The 26969-nt window shown below is 33.0% G+C and overlaps 1 protein-coding gene across 3 annotated transcripts in view; it reads left to right on the forward strand.

The window, feature by feature from the left end:
• Positions 1–26969, forward strand: part of LOC134726040 (annexin A4-like) — a 46005-nt gene that overhangs the window by 10206 nt on the left and 8830 nt on the right. For 2 of the 3 annotated variants that reach the window (XM_063590414.1, XM_063590415.1), the window contains exons 2-10: positions 10–141; positions 386–487; positions 2302–2421; positions 2774–3199; positions 4492–4662; positions 17883–17964; positions 18873–18967; positions 19863–19976; positions 24723–24813. In XM_063590414.1, the coding sequence (XP_063446484.1) occupies positions 10–141; positions 386–487; positions 2302–2421; positions 2774–3199; positions 4492–4662; positions 17883–17964; positions 18873–18967; positions 19863–19976; positions 24723–24813 (1333 nt within the window). The remainder of the gene's footprint in view (positions 1–9; positions 142–385; positions 488–2301; positions 2422–2773; positions 3200–4491; positions 4663–17882; positions 17965–18872; positions 18968–19862; positions 19977–24722; positions 24814–26969) is intronic. The other variant, XM_063590416.1, reaches the window with a different exon arrangement.

The raw sequence follows: 26969 nt of genomic DNA on the forward strand, positions 1-26969 counted from the left end.
TGAATTTAGAAAATGAGTTATCCATACCAAGGCAATCCAGGCTATGGAGCTCCCCCTGGTGGATATGGACCACCCCAACCAGGTTACCCACAACAAGGAGCACCACAGCCAGGCTTCCCCCAACAAGGAGGGTATGGACAGGTATGTAAACTGTGTAGGAGGAAATTGTTATGTGAATGTATGTATTGTTTGCTATGTTTTCAAGATATTTTATAAATAAAAATTTCCAATTCAAAAATTTCTTAATCCATTTAAATTCATTGCATAAGGCAATGAAATGCAAGTAACCATAGCAGTGAACATCTAACTTGTGAGTCTATTCATAGATAAAAACCAAAAACAAAGCCTGATGCAAAAATAAAATGTTTGTCTGTTTGTTTTTTAGGTTTCCATGCCAACAGTAGAGAGTGCGTCTGCAGCAGCATATGGTACATCCTCTGGAGGTTACCCAGGTCAGCCAGGTCAACCAGGTCAAATTGGTTTTGATGTAAGTACCTCTGCCTAGCTGGCTGAATTTGTTACTTAAAATAGACCAAACTGAAATGAATAATTTATTTTTGCATTACATGCGTTACAGAGCTTCTTGAGACCAAATATTATTATATTCTTTATCTATGGTGTAAGATTTCCATGTTGAATAAGATAAGCAGAAGAAACATTTAGATTATGTATTCAATAAATAAGACAATTAATCTTTTTTTATGGCCTGCCACAAGTTACCCTAGTTTGAAATTCTGAAATTCAGTAATTCCGAAATTCTGTCATTCTCTCATTCCGTCATTCCGCAACAAACCATTATACAAACGCCTTCAGATATTGGGCTGATTTTTGGTATGTGAGTTAACCATGACGCGTTACAGACCAAGTTTAAGTTTCATTCTGCTCTGCTAATTTTTGCAGAAATTACAGGCTTATGACTTTGATAAATTGTTGAAAATCACAGTTATACAGACGATTTTTCTAAAGTCTTTGAGATTTAGGTTGATTTTTTGTGTGTGAGTTACTCATGCATATGATGAGTTACAGATTAACAGACGTTTCTTCTATACCCCTCCACATTTTGAGCTGATTTTTGATATGTGAGACTACCATCATGTTTTGTGTGCACATGTGTTATTGAAATTGCAGTTTTGTCAACTTTTTGAGACAGGGCTATTCGTGTCGCTTTTACACATCTAGTTTTAAATATTTTCCTTGTATGCCTTCATTTCAGCAAATACCTCAAGGTCCAGACCAAAATCCAAGATGACAAACATTATAAAACATTGATATGATATTCAGACTGGCATTTCTTCATCCAATTTTCTGGCTATCAGATGATAAGTTGCCAAATGATAATTAAAGAACCTCATGACCAAATCTACTAAAATTTTAGCACAATTTCATTTACCATCATGATCAAATACATCTGAATTTTGTTTTGATTGTTATGACAGTTACTGTCTCATGATTTATCTCTCTTACTTCTTTAAATTTGTTTTCTTCTGTTTTTTAATGGAAATAATAATACAGCTTCATAAAAAAAAAATGAAATTGAAACACAATCTTAAAATAATTCAGCTCATGTTTGATTTTGATGGTTTTGACTTTTGCAGTTCAGTACCAATGCCCTTGGTTGGTTACCTTACATTTTTTTTCTAGATTATAATTATATTTTTTTTACTTTAACATATCTCTACTTTTCAAATAACATTAATCTACATTCATTCATTTGTATTTAAAATAATGTGTCTATAATTTGCATACCAGGACATTCAAGAAACAAAATAGACGTGTTTGTCAACAGTTATGACCTTATTTGCCGTAACATTTAAATTTGTGTACATACTACTTGACCAAAGTTTTTGAAATATTTTAATACAATTTATCCAAGTTTTGTTTTGTGATTTGTAACTTTACCGTTGAAGATTATAAAGTTTTACAACCAAATTAACTGCTATAATTTTTAGTAGAAATTTTCCCAAAAATACTTAATTTTTGTCAGGGATTTCTTGAGTATATGTAAATTAGGCACTTTCTTTATGGAAGAAAATTGGCTTCCAGTATAAAAACTTTTATAGTGAATTTTATCCTAAAGTTTTCAATTTTCTTTTAAAATCATTTGTACATTTCTTTTGATCGAGTAAGAAAACATTTGGTTCCCTTGTAGAGTTATAATCAAGTCAATTTTTACCATCAACAAAGAATAAAAAAATATTTATAAACTTGAGGGGCAACATGTTGATGGATGTTTTGAACAAAATGTGTGTAAAATTGTGTATTGCATGTATTTGAAAAAAAGAGTCTTTAAAATATTTTCAGGTTGGTGGACCTCCACAAGCAGCTGGTTATGGACCTCCTCCTGTTGGCTCATATGGAGCACCTCAACCCCCTCAACCAGCCATGCCTTCAAGTTATGGTCCTCCACAACCTCAGTACCAGGTAAACCTAACGTCAATTAGTTAAACTATAAATCTGCCAAGTCTTCATTCTATTTTCTGCTCAATTATTACCAATCAATCATCCATTATAATATAAATTATAATATAAATCAGTACCTTAAGTTTTTAATCTTTGTATCCAAACTTTTCTTACACAGGTCTGACATCTTTTCATTTTTATATGACTGCAAAACAAATTTTTGCGTCATATACTCATAATACTGCTATCATGTCTGCGTTGTCATCATCCAAAGATGCATTTAGTTTCAAGACAATAACTTATAAAAATAATTGGAAAGAAGGGGTTCAGCATTTTCTTGAATATGTTTAATTATGTGATGGTTTATTTTCAGAGTTCTACACCTGCCTATGGATCTGCTCCTGGGTACAACCCTCCCCCTCAGGGTGGATATGGTCCCCCACAGCCACAAGGAGGATTTAATCCACCTCCACAGCAACCAACACCTGGTTATAACCAAGGTTATCCACAGTCAGGACAATCCTATGGAGCCTCAGCCCCACCCCCTGCTGGAGGATCATATGGTGCCCCACCTCAACAGCAGCAGGGAGGTTACGGTGCACCATCATCACAACCTGGTAGCTATGGTCAGCCAACATCACAACCAGGGGGCTATGGTCAGCAACAAAGTTACGGTCAACCAGCTGGTCAGCAACAGAGTTATGGACAACAACAGCAGCCCCCCTCACAACAGTATGGTTCCCAGCAGCCACCTAGACCCTCACAGCCAGCTGGAGCAGCAAATGCATTTGTTCAGAAGGTAAGGGAGACAATCCTTATCTCAGCATGTAAATTTATTCATGATTCAAGGGAAGTAACTCAATTCCAACCTGAGTAATCCAATCCCATATTCTGTAGTGATACCTAGTCATTATGTCTCTAACAAATATATATTATTTCTGAAAATTTCCAATAACTATGTACCAATGGAGATTTTAAATTATTGTATGTAATGGTCCAAGAAAATAGATTTGTGATAGTACCAAATGATATGATAAAAAGGAGGGTCTATTGTATTTATTCAGATATGTTTTGCAAAATTTTAACAGCAAAATAAAGTCCACCTTCTATTTATATGACCACAATTTTTTAGGGTTTGTATATTGTCATGATGTTGTTGTCTTAGTGTCATCAACCAAAGACATATTTGGTTTCTGGACAATTACTTTAGTTAGAGTGTATAGATCTCTCTGAAAATTTACAAGAAGGTTCTATACCACAAAAGAAAGATTTTTGATTGATTGGGGGGTTTTGGTACCAACAGTTTAGGAGGAATAAGGGGCCAAAAAGGGTAAAAAATAAGCATTTCTGTCATTTTCAGACAATAACCTATGGGTAAGTTAATGGATCTCTCTGAAATTGTTCCACAGGGTTCCATATCACAAAGGCTTCCACAAAAGAATTCTAGGATTGAGTATGGTGGTAATTGCTCCAAACATGCAGAGATTAGGTGCAAAAAAGGGACAAAAAACAAACATTTTTCTAGTTTTCACAGAATAACTTGTGTTTAGGTGTATAAATCTTTCTAAAATTAAACTACAAGGTTCCATACCACAAAGAGAATGCTGGGATTTAGTTTTCTGGTAATTGCTTTAAGGGGGGAGTTTCAAAAAGATTGGGGGAGATTTTTTTCTATTAGTTTGGTGGGGGATTCATATTTTTCTCCTAAAATATTTTGAAAAGTTTCAAGAAGAAATTTTCAATTGCACAATACCACGTAATATATTTTAAGATATTAATTTACATTTATTTTGTGTCAGAAATCTCTATATAAACTCTATATTATGTCAAAAATTTAATCCCAATCCAAATTCAGATAGAATTAAGCTTGAATATTGTGTCCTAACTTGCCCAAACTGTTCAAGGTTGGAATTCTGCGGTCTTATCCTGTTGCACTTGGCAAAACAATTTATTTTCTTTCACATCATGATTGACCCCCTCTTAAAAGAAGGATTACTCTAGACTCTCCTTTAATATTTGCTGTACTTATCACTGTAAACTAAAAATTACAGATGAAAAAGTAGAAATGAAACTCTACCTAATACTTTTTAGCCAAAGCCTGTTCCCAGGCAAGTATCTAATGGTGTTCCAAAGCAAATATCAAATGGCGTTCCAAAGCAATTATCTAATGGTGTTGCTCCCAAACAAACAAGTAAAACTGATCCTAGTTCTAAAGTTAATGGAGAAACACCCCCACCTCCTCTGCCTCCTCGTAAAAAGATTGTAAGTATAATGTTCTGTATGATTATACTGGTAGACTATGCAGATCTATCTAATTGTAAACTTGTTACCATCATAACAATATTAAAAACAAAATCAATAGGAAAACCATGCAGTCCTGGAATTAATTATTTGTGAAATTTTTCATAGCATTAAAATTCTAACTAAAATATTTCTAGGTTCTCATTAAACTTCTCCCAGAAAATGGGTTGGTTGGCTCTCCTCAAATAGGGGTTTATATCAATCACTTGTGTATTATCTTCTGAGTATATGGTCTATAATGGTCTTGAGGAAACAACGACAGTCCGTCAGAAGGGGATGATAAATGGCTGACCTGAGTTAAGATAGAGCCAAATATCTTGCACTTTAAAGACACCCTTGTAGATTTCGAAAAAGAAGGGGCTAATGCAGCTACTAGGCAGCACTCGCACCCGTCAAGTGAAAAGGGATTAATATTAGTTGCAAAACTTGTTTCCCAATTCACTACATAGACCACTGGGCCACCAAAGCTCCTGGGATTATGAGGGAATAAACTTGGACAAATGTAAAGGGAAGATGAGAATTTAGAAATATATTTATCTGTTTATTTTTACGATCTAAATGTCTGTTTTATTTAAGTTTTGAAAGGACTTAATATTGAATCTGCATGGAAATACATCCAAAAAAACTGTTTCTCCTACCTGCTTAGCAGATTTGACTTAAGCAAATCTATTTTAAAGCAATAAGATATTGATCTGCTTCTCTACCCGTAGATTTCAGAATAACAATTATCCCAGCTAACTTATTCCTGTCAAAGGTCAACAGTAGATTTCAGAATAACAATTATCCCAGCTAACTTATTCCTGTCAAAGGTCAACAGTAGATTTCAGAATAACAATTATCCAAGCTAACTTATTCCTGTCGAAGGTCAACAGTAGATTTCAGAATAACAATTATCCAAGCTAACTTATTCCTGTCAAAGGTCAACAGTAGATTTCAGAATAACAATTATCCCAGCTAACTTATTCCTGTCAAAGGTCAACAGTAGATTTCAGAATAACAATTATCCAAGCTAACTTATTCCTGTCGAAGGTCAACAGTAGATTTCAGAATAACAATTATCCAAGCTAACTTATTCCTGTCAAAGGTCAACAGTAGATTTCAGAATAACAATTATCCAAGCTAACTTATTCCTGTCGAAGGTCAACAGTAGATTTCAGAATAACAATTATCCAAGCTAACTTATTCCTGTCAAAGGTCAACAGTAGATTTCAGAATAACAATTATCCAAGCTAACTTATTCCTGTCGAAGGTCAACAGTAGATTTCAGAATAACAATTATCCAAGCTAACTTATTCCTGTCAAAGGTCAACAGTAGATTTCAGAATAACAATTATCCAAGCTAACTTATTCCTGTCGAAGGTCAACAGTAGATTTCAGAATAACAATTATCCAAGCTAACTTATTCCTGTCAAAGGTCAACAGTAGATTTCAGAATAACAATTATCCAAGCTAACTTATTCCTGTCGAAGGTCAACAGTAGATTTCAGAATAACAATTATCCAAGCTAACTTATTCCTGTCGAAGGTCAACAGTAGATTTCAGAATAACAATTATCCAAGCTAACTTATTCCTGTCGAAGGTCAACAGTAGATTTCAGAATAACAATTATCCAAGCTAACTTATTCCTGTCAAAGGTCAACAGTAGATTTCAGAATAACAATTATCCAAGCTAACTTATTCCTGTCAAAGGTCAACAGTAGATTTCAGAATAACAATTATCCAAGCTAACTTATTCCTGTCAAGGTGAAGGTGACACAATTGTTGGTTTATTTGTTTTATGTTCATTACACATTTGTTATAGAAGCTGCAGATTAGTAGTGGTATTTCTACACAGACCATTTCCGAACCGCCTTATTTATTTTAAAAATAGTAAAAATCATACAAAAATCACTGATTATACAATGAGTATTTTTTGTTTATATAGAAAGTCAAAAGATATACCACCTAAACCATTATTGCAGGTATCATTGGTAAATGTTTTAGGTAAACATATAAATTTCATTTAGTTTAAAACAGGAGTTCATTTGGAAAATAAAAGGTTACTTTTAGTCATAAACTTTATCAGAATGCATTTGATGTAATAAATGGGTCACCTATTAACACGACTAAGGAAGCCAATGTGACTTATATTTCATGCTATATTGACCTAGTTGAATTATATGCATCATAGTCATGTTTTCCATTACAGAATAAGAATGAATAAGAATAAGAATTTTATTAGTTTGAAATCCAAACAATAGGATTGTTACTAAAATACACAACAAAAAAACAAACAAACAGGCATATTAAAGTTACAAAACGATAGTCAATAAACAGTTACACTACAAACATGTAGCATTGAAAGAAAAACAAAAACATAGATCAATAGTATAAATTATAATACTATTACATGACATTCCAGTTTCTCATTTATCAATATCGCAAAAATTAAATTTTAGTCTTAAATGAAAAAATTACAATAATTGCTTAATTTACAGTAGGTCTGTAGCATCTGTTACAAATTTTCTGTTCAACTCACAAGTTTTATGTTTATATAGCAATAATAATCCGAGTGAGCCTTATACCTGGTGATGCCGCTAGTGAAAACTATGACAATATTTTAATAAAAATAGGTATTAAGAAAATGATAATTAAAAACAAAAAAACAATTGATAAATAATTCTAAAAGTAAGAAAATAATGTATAAGGTTTATTTGTTATTTAGTTTTAAATCCCATAAAAAAACCAACTAATTCCCTTCTAACAATATGCAATATAAATTACAATAAAACCAACATTCAGACATCAGCAATTGAGGAACAAAAATCAAATATTCTATATTTACTGTTTGTTTTGTACTTATTGTTACCACAATTTTGATACGAATTGTTGCATATTGGGAGGGATATTTTTAACTGTCCTGTAAACTATTGATTTCCTAGTAAATCTTAGCAAGTAAAATCTACATTGGGCTGTTTTCTGCTCTTTGGCATGTTTGGTTGGGTTGTTGTCTTTTTTTACGCATTCTCCATTTCTATTCTCAATTAATTTGCTGTATATGATAAAAGATGATGTTTTGATACATACTTGTGAAATAATTGATATTAACTTTGTGATATAAGTGACTTTAATCCTTGCTGACTTATTGAACCCATTATGCATTATCAATCATAATATTAAAATCAAATTTATTGCAACCTTGTCTTGACAACAACTTGATTTAAAATAGTTTTGAGATATTATTTATAAATTACCCTGAATATTACTTGAAAATTGGAAAACTAAGCAAAACAACAATAAAACTATTTTACTTAACATTATTTATTTTAAAAGGTAAATTAGTCGTTACTGGACCCTATACTTTTGACTGGTGAGGAAAGCATGCTCATATGAACCTTTTGTTTTCTGAAGCTGGGAATCCTGTCTAATGAAAAGAAACCAATTTAGTTTTATTTGTCTGTATTTATCTTCTCTTGATCAATTAAGGGGTAAATGTGTAGGCTAATAATTCAAGTTACTAGGAACATTTATTTGTATTTATGTTTAAGACCTTTTGTGTTTTCCTTCAAACTACTTTATGAGTAGCTTATAGCTTACGGTTTGATTTTTCTATTAATTAGTTGGTCTCTGAAAACAGGTTTTACTGTTGAATCAGCCTATAAACTTATTGGACTGTGAATATAGATTTTGCTGTATAGTAGGAAAGTAATATGATATGACAATAGGAATGTTATTGATTGGACCTGTATCTGTGGATGATTGCTCTGTTATCTGCTGTGGGCATTAGATTGATATTCATTTATTGTTGCTGGGGATTATGATAGTGATGACATTTCAGAAATAGAGAAATACACACAAAATTAACCCCAAAACTAATTTACCATATTGCAATACAGGCCCTTTGTATTACCCATTTTAAGGTTGTTCATTGATATATATTATCTCAGATAAAATTTTCTTATACTTTGTCAAAATGAATATTTAGCCATGGGTTTTTCAAAAATATAATAAAATGTGTACTGTGCTATTTTTCAAACTACAAGTCCTGCAAGTTGCCCAATTTTGCATAGATTGTTCATGAAAAACACTTTTTTTGTGAATTAAAAAGAAATCTATGAAATAGAATTTAGAAATAAAATGTAAGAAAATATGCTTTAAGGAAGAGAAAGAAAATAGGGTGTCCCAAACTTGTTTTCTTGCTTCAAGTAAAACTTGAAAATTTGACTTTAATTCCAGAAAGAAAGAAAAAAATACTATAAGAGTTATCTCCCCTTTAGTGTTTTACAAATTTCTGATATGACATAATTAATGAGAAGTGATTGAACTTTATTCCTAGAAAACATGATGGATGTATCATGACCTCAAGGCACAGCTGTTTATTAAAGTTAGGAATAGGTTAGCATGGTTAGGGTTTGTTTGCCATAATGACATAAGCTATTGTTGGGTTAGTCATATTAAATAATTAACAGTTTTATACACCCATATTGAATATTTTCTATTTACATGTATAATTAATAAAATTGAGAATGGAAATGGGGAATGTGTCAAAGAGACAACAACCCAACCATAGAAAAACAACAGCAAGTATACATAATGGGAAATAGGAAAGCTTAAGACCATTACAGAAATTGCTTTGTGTGCATATTTGATAAAATCTATGTTAAACTACGCCAACTATATTTTAACATTATAAAATAAAATTGAGAAAGGAAATGGTGAATATGTCAAAGTGAATACTAAAGAAGTGAATATTTATTATAATTTAAGTATTTTCAGGACAAACTATTAAAACACATGCTTAATTAAAATTAAAATAAAAAATTATCTTCACTTATTCATCCCAAGGATTTGTATAGCTAACTATACAAATCCTTGTTCATCCTTAAGAATATTTAAAAAAATAAAAACTGTTAGCTGAATTCCTGTTGACCTATTGAGGTTATTATCAGGTCTGTTACTATTTATAGCCCTAAGATTTCCCAGTACAGATGTAATTTAAATAACACACCAGTAATCTGTAGACTGGTGATTTGTGTTCAAGGTGACTAGTCTTATTGATACATCAACAGCTATGGCGGTAAGCCTTCATTACATTTGTTAAAATATAGTTTTAAAGTTATTTCCTATTCAAACAAAGTATCAATGTATTTACTATAACTATACACTTAATATAAAATCAATAGTTTTAAGTACTGCATGCAGTGCAGTGCATATTGTAAATAGTATTTACCTGTGGACCGGTGGTAATATTGAAAAGATATGAATATGTGAATATTATCTGAATTTCAAAATTATGCAACAGCAAATGCAGGTAGATTAAGAAAAATATGTCATGCACTGAAAATTTAATTTATTGGTATAATTTATGTTGATGTACACTAATTTCTGATGTGTATGTGTCAATGTATATTTGTTCCACCTAACAGAAGTTCCAATGGAAACTTTGTTATAAACAATCTCATAATACCTGTTCCTGTTGGAACAAATATTCTATACCATTTATTCCGTAAGAACATTTACTGTAATATTTATTCCAGTGGAAATAATATTCCAGAATATTGTTTCCGTTTGGAACTTATATTATGAAGGAACTTCTATTCCGTGACATTTGAACTCCTATAGATCTAAAACTTTATAATTTGAAATATCCTTTGATGACTCATATGCAGTTGTGTATGATATTATTTATCTTGGTTATTAAGTCTTTTTGTCCCATTCAATGTTACTATAAAACTGTGTATTGAGTTATTCTACTCCTATGTTTGTTTCCTATTTAATACTGGTCAGAATAATGTGTACATGATGAGGTACTTTTATACTGTGTGATGATTTAGTTACTAATGTAAGTTTTTTAATAAAGAATTTCAAAATTCAGGGCAACTCCTCTCATTGGGGAAATCCCCCATAAATGTGAAGGTCAAATACAAATGATTAATCTACTGTTTCTACCATAATCTGGGAAATATCCTAGATAGTGATATAAAGAAATAGAGAACAGATCCAGCAATTTTCAAAAGGGGGGTTCCAAACCTAGGAAAAAGGGGGTGTTCTAACCATATGTCCTCATTCAAATGCATTGATCCCTCCCCCCCCTTCCCAAAAAAAAAGGGGGGGGGGGGTTAAACCCCAGAACTCTCGCCCTGGATCCACCACTGAAATGTTATGATGAATCAAAATATAATCATTTTTCTAAAAGTTGTAATTATCTTCTGAAATCTTTTCAAAAAAAAAAAAAGTTCAAAAATGGGTGGATCTCCATCTGGGGAACATTCTTAATGAGGCAAATTTACCTTTAATCTTTTGTCAACTTGTCTTAAAATGATATATTTTATCTGACTTTTTTCTGTTAAATAATTTATTGACTAATTGTACAGTTAAAAGTTTACATGATTATTTTACAAATAGTTACATGTTAAATAATTGAAGATCACCTTAGGCGCCCTGTATAAGTTATAATATACAATGTTCACACAAGGTGTACTACAGAGGTCAATCATACATTAAGTGTATAAACTAGTTAGGTTTTAAAAATAGTTTGTCAAGTTTATAAAGACAACATTACTCCTTAATATTAACATGTGAAATGAAAACTTGTTAAAGGGGGAGAATTGGGAGATTTTCTCAAGGGAAAAATTGTGGTATCCCTTTAAGGAGGCTAGTTGTCAAATTAAAAACTCCAATTCAATAAAATATATTTAGAGGCTCCCATTAAAATCTTATGAGGCTTTTTAAATATCAGGAATAGTCTGGTTATCTTTCAGTGTATGGGTAACTGGGAGGATGAAATTTATGTCAGTGTATAGGTAAATGGGAGGATAAAATTACATACTTGTCCTTGTTTTAGTCCGGGGAAACTCTATGCTTTCATTTAACTTTTATGAAATATCTCCTATTACTATATAGTTTGTGTTAGGGTAAACATGTTTTATTAATTGAATTCAAGCTTATAATTATAAAATAATTGATCCAAAAATTCTCAAATTTAGAACAATATTCAATGAGTGACCGATTACACATTAATTCATGCATGAGTTAATCTGAGGAGTGTATATAAATGTGTTCAGAAAGGAGTTGAAATTTGTCCAAATTGGAGTTTTTGGATAATTTATTATTTTAAGAACATTGACCGTTGTCTATTTTTATGGAATGTAAAAGAAGATAAAAGAAACTGTATATTTTTCTACGAATGCTCAATTTATTATGATGTAACATCAATGACAAAGTCTTGGAATTAGCTCCCTTTGTTGTGACATCTGAGGAGTATGTTTAATAAGCTCCCTTTGTTGTGACATCTGAGGAGTATGTTTAATAAGCACCCTTTGTTGTGACATCTGAGGAGTATGTTTTACTCTATACCTAAATAAGCTCCCTTTGTTGTGACATCTGAGGAGTATGTTTTACTCTATACCTAAATTAGCTCTCTTTGTTGTGACATCTGAGGAGTATGTTTTACTCTATACCTAAATTAGCTCCCTTTGTTGTGACATCTGAGGAGTATGTTTTACTCTATACCTAAATTAGCTCTCTTTGTTGTGACATCTGAGGAGTATGTTTTACTCTATACCTAAATTAGCTCCCTTTGTTGTGACATCTGAGGAGTATGTTTTACTCTATACCTAAATTAGCTCCCTTTGTTGTGACATCTGAGGAGTATGTTTTACTCTATACCTAAATTAACTCCCTTTGTTGTGACATCTGAGGAGTATGTTTTACTCTATACCTAAATTAGCTTCCTTTGTTGTGACATCTGACGAGTATGTTTTACTCTATACCTAAATTAGCTCCCTTTGTTGTGACATCTGACGAGTATGTTTTACTCTATACCTTAATTAGCTCCCTTTGTTGTGACATCTGAGGAGTATGTTTTACTCTATACCTTAATTAGCTCCCTTTGTTGTGACATCTGACGAGTATGTTTTACTCTATACCTTAAGCTCCCTTTGTTGTGACATCTGAGGAGTATGTTTTACTCTATACCTTAATTAGCTCCCTTTGTTGTGACATCTGACGAGTATGTTTTACTCTATACCTAAATTAGCTTCCTTTGTTGTGACATCTGAGGAGTATGTTTTACTCTATACCTAAATTAACTCCCTTTGTTGTGACATCTGACGAGTATGTTTTACTCTATACCTAAATTAGCTTCCTTTGTTGTGACATCTGAGGAGTATGTTTTACTCTATACCTAAATTAACTCCCTTTGTTGTGACATCTGAGGAGTATGTTTTACTCTATACCTAAATTAGCTCCCTTTGTTGTGACATCTGAGGAGTATGTTTTACTCTATACCTTAATTAGCTCCCTTTGTTGTGACATCTGACGAGTATGTTTTACTCTATACCTTAATTAGCTCCCTTTGTTGTGACATCTGAGGAGTATGTTTTACTCTATACCTAAATTAGCTCCCTTTGTTGTGACATCTGAGGAGTATGTTTTACTCTATACCTTAAGCTCCCTTTGTTGTGACATCTGAGGAGTATGTTTTACTCTATACCTAAATTAACTCCCTTTGTTGTGACATCTGACGAGTATGTTTTACTCTATACCTAAATTAGCTTCCTTTGTTGTGACATCTGACAAGTATGTTTTACTCTATACCTAAATTAGCTCCCTTTGTTGTGACATCTGAGGAGTATGTTTTACTCTATACCTAAATTAGCTTCCTTTGTTGTGACATCTGAGGAGTATGTTTTACTCTATACCTAAATTAGCTCCCTTTGTTGTGACATCTGACGAGTATGTTTTACTCTATACCTAAATTAGCTCCCTTTGTTGTGACATCTGACGAGTATGTTTTACTCTATACCTTAATTAGCTTCCTTTGTTGTGACATCTGAGGAGTATGTTTTACTCTATACCTAAATTAGCTCCCTTTGTTGTGACATCTGACGAGTATGTTTTACTCTATACCTAAATTAGCTCCCTTTGTTGTGACATCTGACGAGTATGTTTTACTCTATACCTTAAGCTCCCTTTGTTGTGACATCTAAGGAGTATGTTTTACTCTATACCTAAATAAGCTCCCTTTGTTGTGACATCTGACGAGTATGTTTTACTCTATACCTTAAGCTCCCTTTGTTGTGACATCTGAGGAGTATGTTTTACTCTATACCTAAATTAGCTCCCTTTGTTGTGACATCTGAGGAGTATGTTTTACTCTATACCTAAATTAGCTCCCTTTGTTGTGACATCTGACGAGTATGTTTTACTCTATACCTTAAGCTCCCTTTGTTGTGACATCTGAGGAGTATGTTTTACTCTATACCTAAATTAGCTCCCTTTGTTGTGACATCTGAGGAGTATGTTTTACTCTATACCTAAATTAGCTCCCTTTGTTGTGACATCTGACGAGTATGTTTTACTCTATACCTAAATTAGCTCCCTTTGTTGTGACATCTGACGAGTATGTTTTACTCTATACCTTAAGCTCCCTTTGTTGTGACATCTGACGAGTATGTTTTACTCTATACCTAAATAAGCTCCCTTTGTTGTGACATCTGAGGAGTATGTTTTACTCTATACCTAAATTAGCTCTCTTTGTTGTGACATCTGACGAGTATGTTTTACTCTATACCTAAATTAGCTCCCTTTGTTGTGACATCTGAGGAGTATGTTTTACTCTATACCTAAATTAGCTCCCTTTGTTGTGACATCTGAGGAGTATGTTTTACTCTATACCTAAATTAGCTCCCTTTGTTGTGACATCTGACGAGTATGTTTTACTCTATACCTAAATTAGCTCCCTTTGTTGTGACATCTGAGGAGTATGTTTTACTCTATACCTAAATTAGCTCCCTTTGTTGTGACATCTGACGAGTATGTTTTACTCTATACCTTAAGCTCCCTTTGTTGTGACATCTGAGGAGTATGTTTTACTCTATACCTAAATTAGCTCCCTTTGTTGTGACATCTGACGAGTATGTTTTACTCTATACCTTAAGCTCCCTTTGTTGTGACATCTGACGAGTATGTTTTACTCTATACCTAAATAAGCTCCCTTTGTTGTGACATCTGAGGAGTATGTTTTACTCTATACCTAAATTAGCTCTCATCTGACGAGTATGTTTTACTCTATACCTAAATTAGCTCTCTTTGTTGTGACATCTGACGAGTATGTTTTACTCTATACCTAAATTAGCTCCCTTTGTTGTGACATCTGAGGAGTATGTTTTACTCTATACCTAAATTAGCTCCCTTTGTTGTGACATCTGAGGAGTATGTTTTACTCTATACCTAAATTAGCTCCCTTTGTTGTGACATCTGACGAGTATGTTTTACTCTATACCTAAATTAGCTCCCTTTGTTGTGACATCTGAGGAGTATGTTTTACTCTATACCTAAATTAGCTCCCTTTGTTGTGACATCTGACGAGTATGTTTTACTCTATACCTTAAGCTCCCTTTGTTGTGACATCTGAGGAGTATGTTTTACTCTATACCTAAATTAGCTCCCTTTGTTGTGACATCTGACGAGTATGTTTTACTCTATACCTTAAGCTCCCTTTGTTGTGACATCTGACGAGTATGTTTTACTCTATACCTAAATAAGCTCCCTTTGTTGTGACATCTGAGGAGTATGTTTTACTCTATACCTAAATTAGCTCTCTTTGTTGTGACATCTGACGAGTATGTTTTACTCTATACCTAAATTAGCTCCCTTTGTTGTGACATCTGAGGAGTATGTTTTACTCTATACCTAAATTAGCTCCCTTTGTTGTGACATCTGAGGAGTATGTTTTACTCTATACCTAAATTAGCTCCCTTTGTTGTGACATCTGACGAGTATGTTTTACTCTATACCTAAATTAGCTCCCTTTGTTGTGACATCTGAGGAGTATGTTTTACTCTATACCTAAATTAGCTCCCTTTGTTGTGACATCTGAGGAGTATGTTTTACTCTATACCTAAATTAGCTCCCTTTGTTGTGACATCTGACGAGTATGTTTTACTCTATACCTAAATTAGCTCCCTTTGTTGTGACATCTGAGGAGTATGTTTTACTCTATACCTTAAGCTCCCTTTGTTGTGACATCTGAGGAGTATGTTTTACTCTATACCTAAATTAACTCCCTTTGTTGTGACATCTGACGAGTATGTTTTACTCTATACCTAAATTAGCTCCCTTTGTTGTGACATCTGAGGAGTATGTTTTACTCTATACCTTAAGCTCCCTTTGTTGTGACATCTGAGGAGTATGTTTTACTCTATACCTTAAGCTCCCTTTGTTGTGACATCTGAGGAGTATGTTTTACTCTATACCTAAATTAACTCCCTTTGTTGTGACATCTGAGGAGTACGTTTTACTCTATACCTAAATTAGCTCCCTTTGTTGTGACATCTGACGAGTATGTTTTACTCTATACCTAAATTAGCTCCCTTTGTTGTGACATCTGACGAGTATGTTTTACTCTATACCTTAAGCTCCCTTTGTTGTGACATCTGAGGAGTATGTTTTACTCTATACCTAAATTAACTCCCTTTGTTGTGACATCTGAGGAGTATGTTTTACTCTATACCTAAATTAGCTCCCTTTGTTGTGACATCTGAGGAGTATGTTTTACTCTATACCTTAAGCTCCCTTTGTTGTGACATCTGAGGAGTATGTTTTACTCTATACCTAAATTAACTCCCTTTGTTGTGACATCTGAGGAGTATGTTTTACTCTATACCTAAATTAGCTCCCTTTGTTGTGACATCTGACGAGTATGTTTTACTCTATACCTAAATTAACTCCCTTTGTTGTGACATCTGAGGAGTATGTTTTACTCTATACCTAAATTAGCTCCCTTTGTTGTGACATCTGACGAGTATGTTTTACTCTATACCTAAATTAGCTCCCTTTGTTGTGACATCTGAGGAGTATGTTTTACTCTATACCTTAATTAGCTCCCTTTGTTGTGACATCTGACGAGTATGTTTTACTCTATACCTAAATTAGCTCCCTTTGTTGTGACATCTAAGGAGTATGTTTTACTCTATACCTTTAGTTAACTTTGGCCATACCAGAATAAAAGGATATTTAACAATATTTATTACAGCCTCTTGACAACAAAAAGGGGGAGGAGGGGTTTGTTGTTCAAGCATAATCATATTAATTTGTTTCCGATTACAATTAATAAACGTACTAGTATAAATGTTCAGGATATCTCATTTCCTTGTCCATTGTTGTTACATAAGACGAAGGTCATATCATAGTTGAAGAGACAATACTGGGTGTTATTTAACATTATATAAAATCTTCATAATGGATGTCAAGCAGTGTACTCTTAGTACCACTCATGTGAGTATAAAGACTCCAATCTTTGTAACATATTTTTGTTTCATTCTCCTGTGAGCAAGGTTTTGCATTTAAATCAGAAAAAATCAAGTAGCATCAACTGTTTTTATATTTCTGTCACAGTGAGATGATAAGTACATCAAACCTTGTTGTTCATACAGTATCTTCACTGCTTCTGATTTCTAATTTTGTGAAATGCTTTCTGTTTATCATGTTTATATATCCAATACTGAGTATTCATTTTATAAGAAAAAAAGGATATGCTACCAAATTAATAAGCTCATGTTGCCAATGTTTTTTTAATTATCAACTTTTATCAATATTTTGATTTAGAAGGTTCTGATCTTTTGTTCAAATTGACTCAAAGATGAATTCTTGATAAAAGATGTTAATTAACATGACAAATTTCCCTGTTTCCTGTTGTCTAGATTTCATGATAGAAATGTCAGGAGTTATTATCTTTGGTGATAAGTTTTTATGATGAAATCTTTGTTTTCGTATTGTTTCCTTATACAATCATGTTTGACATGTTATACATGAGTCATATTGTTATAAAAGATGCTGCACCATCAATGACACAGGCCTGGTAGTGGCCTTAACAACAATCAATCAATCAATCTTGAATTATTCCTATGAAAGCTTTTGTCCAAATAAGGTCTTTTTTAACTTACTTTATCCGACTTTGTCCTGCAAACAGCCAACAATTGTAAAAATTAAAGGAACATGAATAATTTTTTGCTTTATTCGAAAAAATGAATAAAAAACATGAAATAAATGAGTATTTGAAGCAATTTCACTTAAAAGCCCTTGTTCAGTGTAGGATAATAGTGATGTTTGAAGATACAACAATATGAACATTGTATTCAATTACATTAGTAAATTATAATGATTTTAATGATAAAATGATGAGAACTTATATTTTGTAGACTGAAGGAACATTGAAGCCTGCCAAAAACTTTAATGCAGAAAATGATGCCAACATTCTGAGGAAAGCCATGAAGGGCTTTGGTGAGTTGGTTATAGATATGAACATAAGGTGTTGAGGTATGATGACCAATGAGACAGGAAGTCATTAAATCACAGCTGATCTAAGAAAAAAAATAGGTTCATGTTAACTTTTAAATTTTCCATCAATATGTTTAAATAAAGTATTGTTCGGTCAGATTTTAGAATTATGGCAATAATGAATATGATAAGAAACAGCTCTGATTAATTATTCACTTGCAAGTGAATAACTCTACCTCAATGAATCCCAATTCATGTGACCTTCAATTTAACTCATTAGCTAGAGATTGGTTAGTCATGTATTAGAAGTGTTCAGCAATGAAAATGGAAAGAATGTCAACATTGAAAGTGAAAACAAAGGTGAACCATTTAGTTGACTGATTCTATCCACAAAAAAAAATCATTTTTACACTGGTAAAACAGATGATTAACATATTTTTAAACCTATAACATGAATTCAAACAGACCTCAGAAAAAAGTCCAATTGCATGAGTTTGCTATCTATATTTATGTTTTATGTTTATATTGGGTTAGGTGACTGTTGGTAGTCCTCAGAGGTCATCTTGATGGCTAATTAGATGGCATTTAGACTGAAAAACACACAAAATATTGATTAAATATTATCGAGTCAGTGCACTGTTAATTGTTTATTTCAGATTTATTGTAATTTGGATTTTCATGTATGTTTAAGTATGTTATAAATCAAATATGAGAATTTGAGTCAAATTGATGACACAAATGTAATAGCTAATGCTCCTTGAAAGGAAATAATATATGTATGGTGTTATATAGTATAAATTATGTAAAACATCCATCATTATTATTGAGATTTAACCATGGTTGCCATACCAAGGGGAGACAAGTTTTATAACTTCTTGAAAGAACTATTCATAAAATGATTAAAATTACAGGTACTGATGAGAAAGCCATCATTGATGTTTTAGCCTTCAGATCAAGTGAACAGAGGCAGCAGATAAGAACCATGTTTAAGACTATGTTTGGAAAGGTAAACTTCATCGCTAGAAATTACCTAAGGGAGCTTACTTTGCATTTGCTATAGTTCTAACCAAAAGTCATCTAGAGATTTTTTTAATTAGAATTAGATAATAAAGTACATTTGTAATTAATAGAGCTGTTGCTGTGATGAGAAGTTACAGATTACAATAAGAATTTGAAGTTGATCAACATCTATTTCAATAAAGCCCCTTAAACTGTATATCATATTGTTATCAAAATTGGACAAATGGTAACATATAATCAGTGGGAGATCCCTATTAATTATGCGGTCACAAGGACAAAAACAAGGCTACTGAAAATAGAAAGAAATTTGTGAAAAAAGGTGGTTTCAGAATGCTAAGTTCATGACTACAAATGGGACTGCAAATTTTCTTGAAGACCTAATCACAAAATTGACAGGAAGATCCCAATCTATTTCAATGTTATAACATCAAATGTCAAGGTCAGAACTACATAAATTTAACTGAAACTGAGTAGTTTCCTGATGTTAAATTAAAAACTACACATGAAGAAATTTCAACTTCGACAAGATCTCTGGCTTTTAATAATGTACAGATGCTTCAATGCTGATATTTGAAAATGTTTTTTTATCTGAATTAATTAAAATGGGGCTTTTCGCAGGTATCTATAAAGTAATGCATCTTTTGATAGATATCAGTTTTAATATATTTTATTACTTGTGACCTTTTGACATAAAAGTTAAATTTAACCTCCTATGGTTAAAGACAGATTTACACAACAGAAAGGTAATGCAGACTTTGTAATCATACAATATCTATGACTCTCTGTGAGTTTAAATTTTGCATAGTTTTGAAGTGACTGTATTCGTGTGCATAGAAACAGTTGACAAAATTAGTCAAACTTGACCTTATTTATTTGAACAGGATTTAATCAAAGAACTGAAGAGTGAATTAGGAGGTAAATTTGAAGATTGTGTTGTTGCTTTGATGATGCCATGGGATGAATTTGATGCTTATGAGCTGAAACGAGCAATGAAGGTTAGTATAAATACTTGCCATGGGATGAATTTGATGCTTATGAGCTGAAACGAGCAATGAAGGTTAGTATAAATACTTGCCATGGGATGAATTTGATGCTTATGAGCTGAAACGAGCAATGAAGGTTAGTATAAATACTTGCCATGGGATGAATTTGATGCTTATGAACTGAAACGAGCAATGAAGGTTAGTATAAATACTTGCCATGGGATGAATTTGATGCTTATGAACTGAAACGAGCAATGAAGGTTAGTATAAATACTTGCCATGGGATGAATTTGATGCTTATGAGCTGAAACGAGCAATGAAGGTTAGTATAAATACTTGCCATGGGATGAATTTGATGCTTATGAACTGAAACGAGCAATGAAGGTTAGTATAAATACTGTTTAATGCAATATTTTATTTTATGACGTCAGACACATAGTCATTATTGGTTGGATGATGTCTGCCTTCAATCTCCTGTGTTGTTCCCATAATTCCATCTCATGTTGTGACCCCATACAAGGATCATTTTATGACCTCAAAAGCAGTACATTTCCTGTTATTTTATTATGTAATTTTTTTCAAATCACTTTCAAATGGGATATTTCTGGCGTTCCAATTGAATATTCCTAGCATTCCAATGGGATACTTCTGCCATTCCAATGGGATATTTCTGCCATTCCAATGGGATATTTCTGCCATTCCAATGGGATATTTCTGACATCCCAATGGGATATTTCTGGCATTCCAATATAGTATTTCTGGCATTTGCAAGTGTTCCAATATCTGGTACTGGTTTGCTCTCTCAATATTAATATCTAAAAATGTTTAGGAAAAAAAACCATTTTTCTATCTAAAAACCTTGTTTTCTGCATAAAATGCATCATTGGAATTACAAAGCATTGCATATTGTAAGAAATTCACATTCCCTTTCCAACACTTAGCAAGATGTGCTCCAAAATAGCAGGAAAAAGTTACAGAAAAAAAAACAAGACTTTTTGTCTCGCCTTGACAGAGTAAAAAAGCGAGACATAGGTATGCTGTTTCTGGCGTCAGCAACAGTGGGGACGGCGTCAACAATGTATTAGTTTGTGATTAGGTCTAGTTTATGGTGAACGGCAAGTGGTAGATCAATCATATTTGGTATGCAGTTGTATATGCATTGGCACATCTCATTTCCATGGAGATTATTTGGCCATGCCCCCTCAGTCATGGTCTATTGACTTCGAAACTTTTGCTTATTTTACATGTATTAGTTTGTGATTAGGTCAGTTTATGGGGAACCACAAGTGGTAGGTCAATGATATTTGGTATGCAGTTGTATAAGCATTGGCATATCTGGTTTCCATGGAGATAATTTGGCTCTGCCCCCTTAGTCATGGTCTATTGACTTTGAAATTTTTTCTAAGTTATCATGTATAAGTTTGTGATTAGGTCAGGTCAAGGGGAACCATTAGTGGAAGGCCAATGTTAATTGGTATTCAGTTGTATAAGCTTTGGCACATCTCATTTTCATGGAGAATATTTGGCCTTGCCCCTCAGTCACAGTCTAATGACTTTGAAACTTATTTTAGTTTACATGTATTAGTTTGTGATTAGATCAGTTTAAGATGAACTGCTTACAATGTTTAAGTCAATGATATTTGGTATGCAAATTTATTGGCATTTGCAAGTATTGTTTCCATGGAGATTATATAGCCCCACCCCCTCTTCATGGTTCATTGACTTTGAAACTTTTATATAGTTTACAAGTTAATGTTTGTATTTAGATTTGGGAACCTTATAATAATTCAATGTTATTTTGGTATGCAGTTGTATTAGCATTGGCACATTTAATTTACATGGAGATTGTTTAACGCTATATAACTCAATCATGGTTCATTGACTTTGAATATTTGCATGCTAAAAATATCAAGTACTGAAATAATAGCTACCATTCAATGACCTTTCAAAGATATGACAACCTCAGTACATGTATAAGATTAGTAGCTTATACGGGTTCAACCGTAATACATACAAGACACAGACCTGAATGAGACACCAACAGAACAAATAAATAAGAGAGTCATCATAGTCTTCACCAAGTGTCTATACAATATAGATACTTAACATGGTCACCTCTTAATCATTGAAGATAGATACGGTTGTTTTTTTAAAGATTTCTTAAAATTAAGAAATTGTGTCCCTGTACTCCTGTACTAAATTTTAGGTTTCATTGATTTTTATGCTGTTAAACTGCATTATGCGAGCACCCTAGATTTGTGGTCTACCCAATAAATGCTGAAATACTTGCCATTTTTAATATCTAGCTGGCTACTATATATGTTATATATAACTAATTGAACACTTTTTTATTACTTTAAATTCTGGATTACAAAAAATATTACCAGAAAAACCTTAAATGATCTTCGAATCACCCAAAAGTTTTGAAGTTGCACATAGGAAGTAGTGCTCATTAGGAATCCTTATGTAGTTTATTATATGGCCTGTGTTTTTGGCTTAGATATCAAAGAACAATTGTATGAAATATTTAATTGCCAAAAATCTTTAAAGACAAGTAGTTTAGATTTCCCAAATGGCAAAAGTTGTAGGAATATTGTTTGTCGTCAATACGTAGTACTACATCTTTAGTCTATTATATAATAAGTTCAACTGTTCATGTTGTTGGTGGCAATTTCAAATTAAAAGTCGAAATTTTCGTATCTTTTCAATTTGGAGGCAAGGGTTCAAATTAGCGGTGGTCCGAGTTCTGCGACCTTTCACTTTTGCAATCGGACTTTAAGCTTGGTTACTAGCCACGCCGACGGACCTTCCAGTGGAATCCACTTGAAAGAAAATAAAAAATAACTTTGCAAACCTTTTCGCCAAAGTCTCCAAATAAACGATCTCAAAACATATATTAATCATTATTATTCATGACAGCGATGTCCATTTTGTTCAACCACTAGCTATAAAATCGCAGACAAAAAAAATTGTAAATTCGAGTAAAATTCGAGTAAAATCTTATCTGACTGACAAAAACAATATTGTTAACACAATGACAATGGCTGCCGTGAAGAAGACAATTACAATATCGCATCCGATTCCGGGTTTTGGCGATCAACTACAAAAAAAATCCAGGCAGGTGACAAAATACATCTATGCATGGTAAATGAATATAAAAACTGGAATTGAAAACCTAAGGATATGTGTGAAAGAAAGTAAAAGCAGAAAATATTTTATACAGAAACTCAAATTTAAATGTCAAAATCCAATACTGTACAATGTGACAGCTGGGAACAGTATATCTATAACAATATATATGTTCCTGGTCACAGTATAAATTTTTTTTATCAGTGATAGATGTTGATAATGCATGTATGATGCTTTTAAAGTGTAAACATATATTACTGCAATTTTGAAGGGGTATTTTTTTCTCAATTTTGAAGGGTCAGTTAAAGTAGCTGGAAGTTTCTTACTTTTTTTTCACAAATAATGCAACTATATTATATAATACCTGAATGTAGGCAAGATATAAAGGTGGTGTGCTTTGGGCCACTCTACCCCTTCCCATTTGATAACTTTGAAACGGATGAGATCCCCACCTCACAACCATATATATTCATGTATGGGACAAGATAACTAATCAAATGAAATATAGGGGAGTTCTTAGGGTCACCCCCACCCCCTCCTGTTTGGGAACTTTGAAACAGTTTGGATCCCCACCCCTAAACCATATATATTCAGGTATGGGACAATATAACAAATCAAATGAAATATAGGGGGAGTCCCTATGTTCACCCTACCCTCTACTGTTTGATAACTTAGAAACGGATGAGATCCCAACCCCTAAATCGTACATACTTATGTATGGGACAAAATAACTAATCAAATGAAATATAGGAGGAGTCCCTGGGGTCAACCCACACCCCTCCTGTTTGAGAACTTTGAAAAGGTCGAGATCCCTACCCCTAAACCATATATTCAAATGATATAGGGGGAGTCCCTGGAGTTGCCCCATCTCCTCCCATTTGAGAACTTGGAAACGGCCAAGATCCCCACCCCTAAACAATATGTATTCATATATGGGTCAATCTAACTAATTAAATGAAATATAGGGGGAGTCCCTGGGGTCACCCTACCCCTCCTGTTTGAGAACTAAGAAATCGATGAGATCCCCACCCCTATGCCATATATATTCATGTATGGGACAATATAACAAATCAAATGAAATATAGGGAAAGTCTCTAGGGTCACCCTACCCCTTCCTGTTTGAGAAAACACACACTCAGTTTTCTTTACAGGGAAACCAGTCCATTCATACTATTACATGTTCGTACTAAGTCAACATGTACTACTAACAGTCAACTTAAACCAATTTTAACTACCAACTAGAACCATTGCAATCATTGCGAACTTGTACCACTGCAGACACACCATAAAAATATACATTGATATATGCATTGCTTTTGAAACCTTGATAACATATAAATTATTTGCCTTAACAATTAATTCATTAGATAAACATAAATGTACAATATATGAATGTTTAATGTTGAAGCAACATTGCCACAGTTTCATAATTAGGTTTGCCTTGGTTTTTGGTTAACTGCCTTCAGCGCTTACAGCGCTTTGATTGTTTTGAATTACTTCTGAGAAATTTTGATTGATGTCCTGGTTTACAATAAAAGTGAAATGTTAAAGTTTGAATCTATGGTATGGATGTACTTTTGTTTAATCCCTTTTTTATGTTATTATTATTATTTTTTTTTTTTTTTTCAGGGTGTTGGAACAGATGAGGATGCCATGATTGAAATATTGTGTTCAAGGACAAACAAACAAATACAGGAAATTATTGCTACCTACAAAAGATGTAAGTAACAGGTCAAAGGTCAAATAAACAAATACTGGAAATAATTGCTACCTTCAAAAGATGTAAGTAACAGGTCAAAGGTCAAATAAACAAATACTGGAAATAATTGCTACCTACAAAAGATGTAAGTAACAGGTCAAAGGTCAAATAAACAAATACAGAAAAATGTTGCTACATGCAAAAGATATGAGTAACAGTTCTAAGGTCAAATAAACAAATCAGGAAGCTAAGTTTTACATATTAAAAAGGTTAATATTAGGGTCACATGCTGGTGTTATAAAATTACAGAATTCAAAGGTGGAGCCTGTTCAATGCTTTATGCCAAATTACATATTCTGTTTAATCAGTTTTTGTTTTTTTGACAAAAAAACATATTTTGTAATTATTAATCATTTTTTAACTTTTTCATTTTCATACAGCCTCATTACTCCAGTGTTGCTTCTAGTTTCTGTAATACAAACATGCATCAGAAAAATGAAATGATTTAAAGGTGAACATCTCTCTTTAGAACAGCAATCTAATCTTGACTTCCTTTTCATTGTTCATTAGACAACATTAAGGTTTATTATTGATCAGGAAGCTCTAAGAGTACCTGGTAGGGATTCTATTGTTCATTAGACAACATTAAGGTTTATTATTGATCAGGAAGCTCTAAGAGTACCTGGTAGGGATTCTATTGTTCATTAAACAACATTAAGGTTTGTTATTGATCAGGAAGCTCTAAGAGTACCTGGTATATATTCTATTGTTCATTAAACAACATTAAGGTTTATTATTGATCAGGAAGCTCTAAGAGTACCTGGTAGGGATTCTATTGTTCATTAGACAACATTAAGGTTTGTTATTGATCAGGAAGCTCTAAGAGTACCTGGTATGGATTCTATTGTTCATTAAACAACATTAAGGTTTGTTATTGATCAGGAAGCTCTAAGAGTACCTGGTAGGGATTCTATTGTTCATTAAACAACATTAAGGTTTGTTATTGATCAGGAAGCTCTAAGAGTACCTGGTATGGATTCTATTGTTCATTAGACAACATTAAGGTTTGTTATTGATCAGGAAGCTCTAAGAGTACCTGGTATGGATTCTATTGTTCATTAGACAACATTAAGGTTTGTTATTGATCAGGAAGCTCTAAGAGTACCTGGTATGTTCATTAGACAACATTAAGGTTTGTTATTGATCAGGAAGCTCTAAGAGTACCTGGTATGGATTCTATTGTTCATTAGACAACATTAAGGTTTGTTATTGATCAGGAAGCTCTAAGAGTACCTGGTATGGATTCTATTGTTCATTAAACAACATTAAGGTTTGTTATTGATCAGGAAGCTCTAAGAGTACCTGGTAGGGATTCTATTGTTCATTAAACAACATTAAGGTTTGTTATTGATCAGGAAGCTCTAAGAGTACCTGGTATGGATTCTATTGTTCATTAGACAACATTAAGGTTTGTTATTGATCAGGAAGCTCTAAGAGTACCTGGTATGGATTCTATTGTTCATTAGACAACATTAAGGTTTGTTATTGATCAGGAAGCTCTAAGAGTACCTGGTATGGATTCTATTGTTCATTAAACAACATTAAGGTTTGTTATTGATCAGGAAGCTCTAAGAGTACCTGGTAGGGATTCTATTGTTCATTAAACAACATTAAGGTTTGTTATTGATCAGGAAGCTCTAAGAGTACCTGGTATGGATTCTATTGTTCATTAGACAACATTAAGGTTTGTTATTGATCAGGAAGCTCTAAGAGTACCTGGTAGGGATTCTATTGTTCATTAGACAACATTAAGGTTTATTATTGATCAGGAAGCTCTAAGAGTACCTGGTAGGGATTCTATTGTTCATTAGACAACATTAAGGTTTATTATTGATCAGGAAGCTCTAAGAGTACCTGGTAGGGATTCTATTGTTCATTAAACAACATTAAGGTTTGTTATTGATCAGGAAGCTCTAAGAGTACCTGGTATATATTCTATTGTTCATTAGACAACATTAAGGTTTGTTATTGATCAGGAAGCTCTAAGAGTACCTGGTATGGATTCTATTGTTCATTAAACAACATTAAGGTTTGTTATTGATCAGGAAGCTCTAAGAGTACCTGGTAGGGATTCTATTGTTCATTAAACAACATTAAGGTTTGTTATTGATCAGGAA

This window comes from Mytilus trossulus, chromosome 7 (genome assembly GCF_036588685.1).
Source record: "Mytilus trossulus isolate FHL-02 chromosome 7, PNRI_Mtr1.1.1.hap1, whole genome shotgun sequence".
In the NCBI taxonomy this organism is placed as follows: domain Eukaryota; kingdom Metazoa; phylum Mollusca; class Bivalvia; order Mytilida; family Mytilidae; genus Mytilus; species Mytilus trossulus.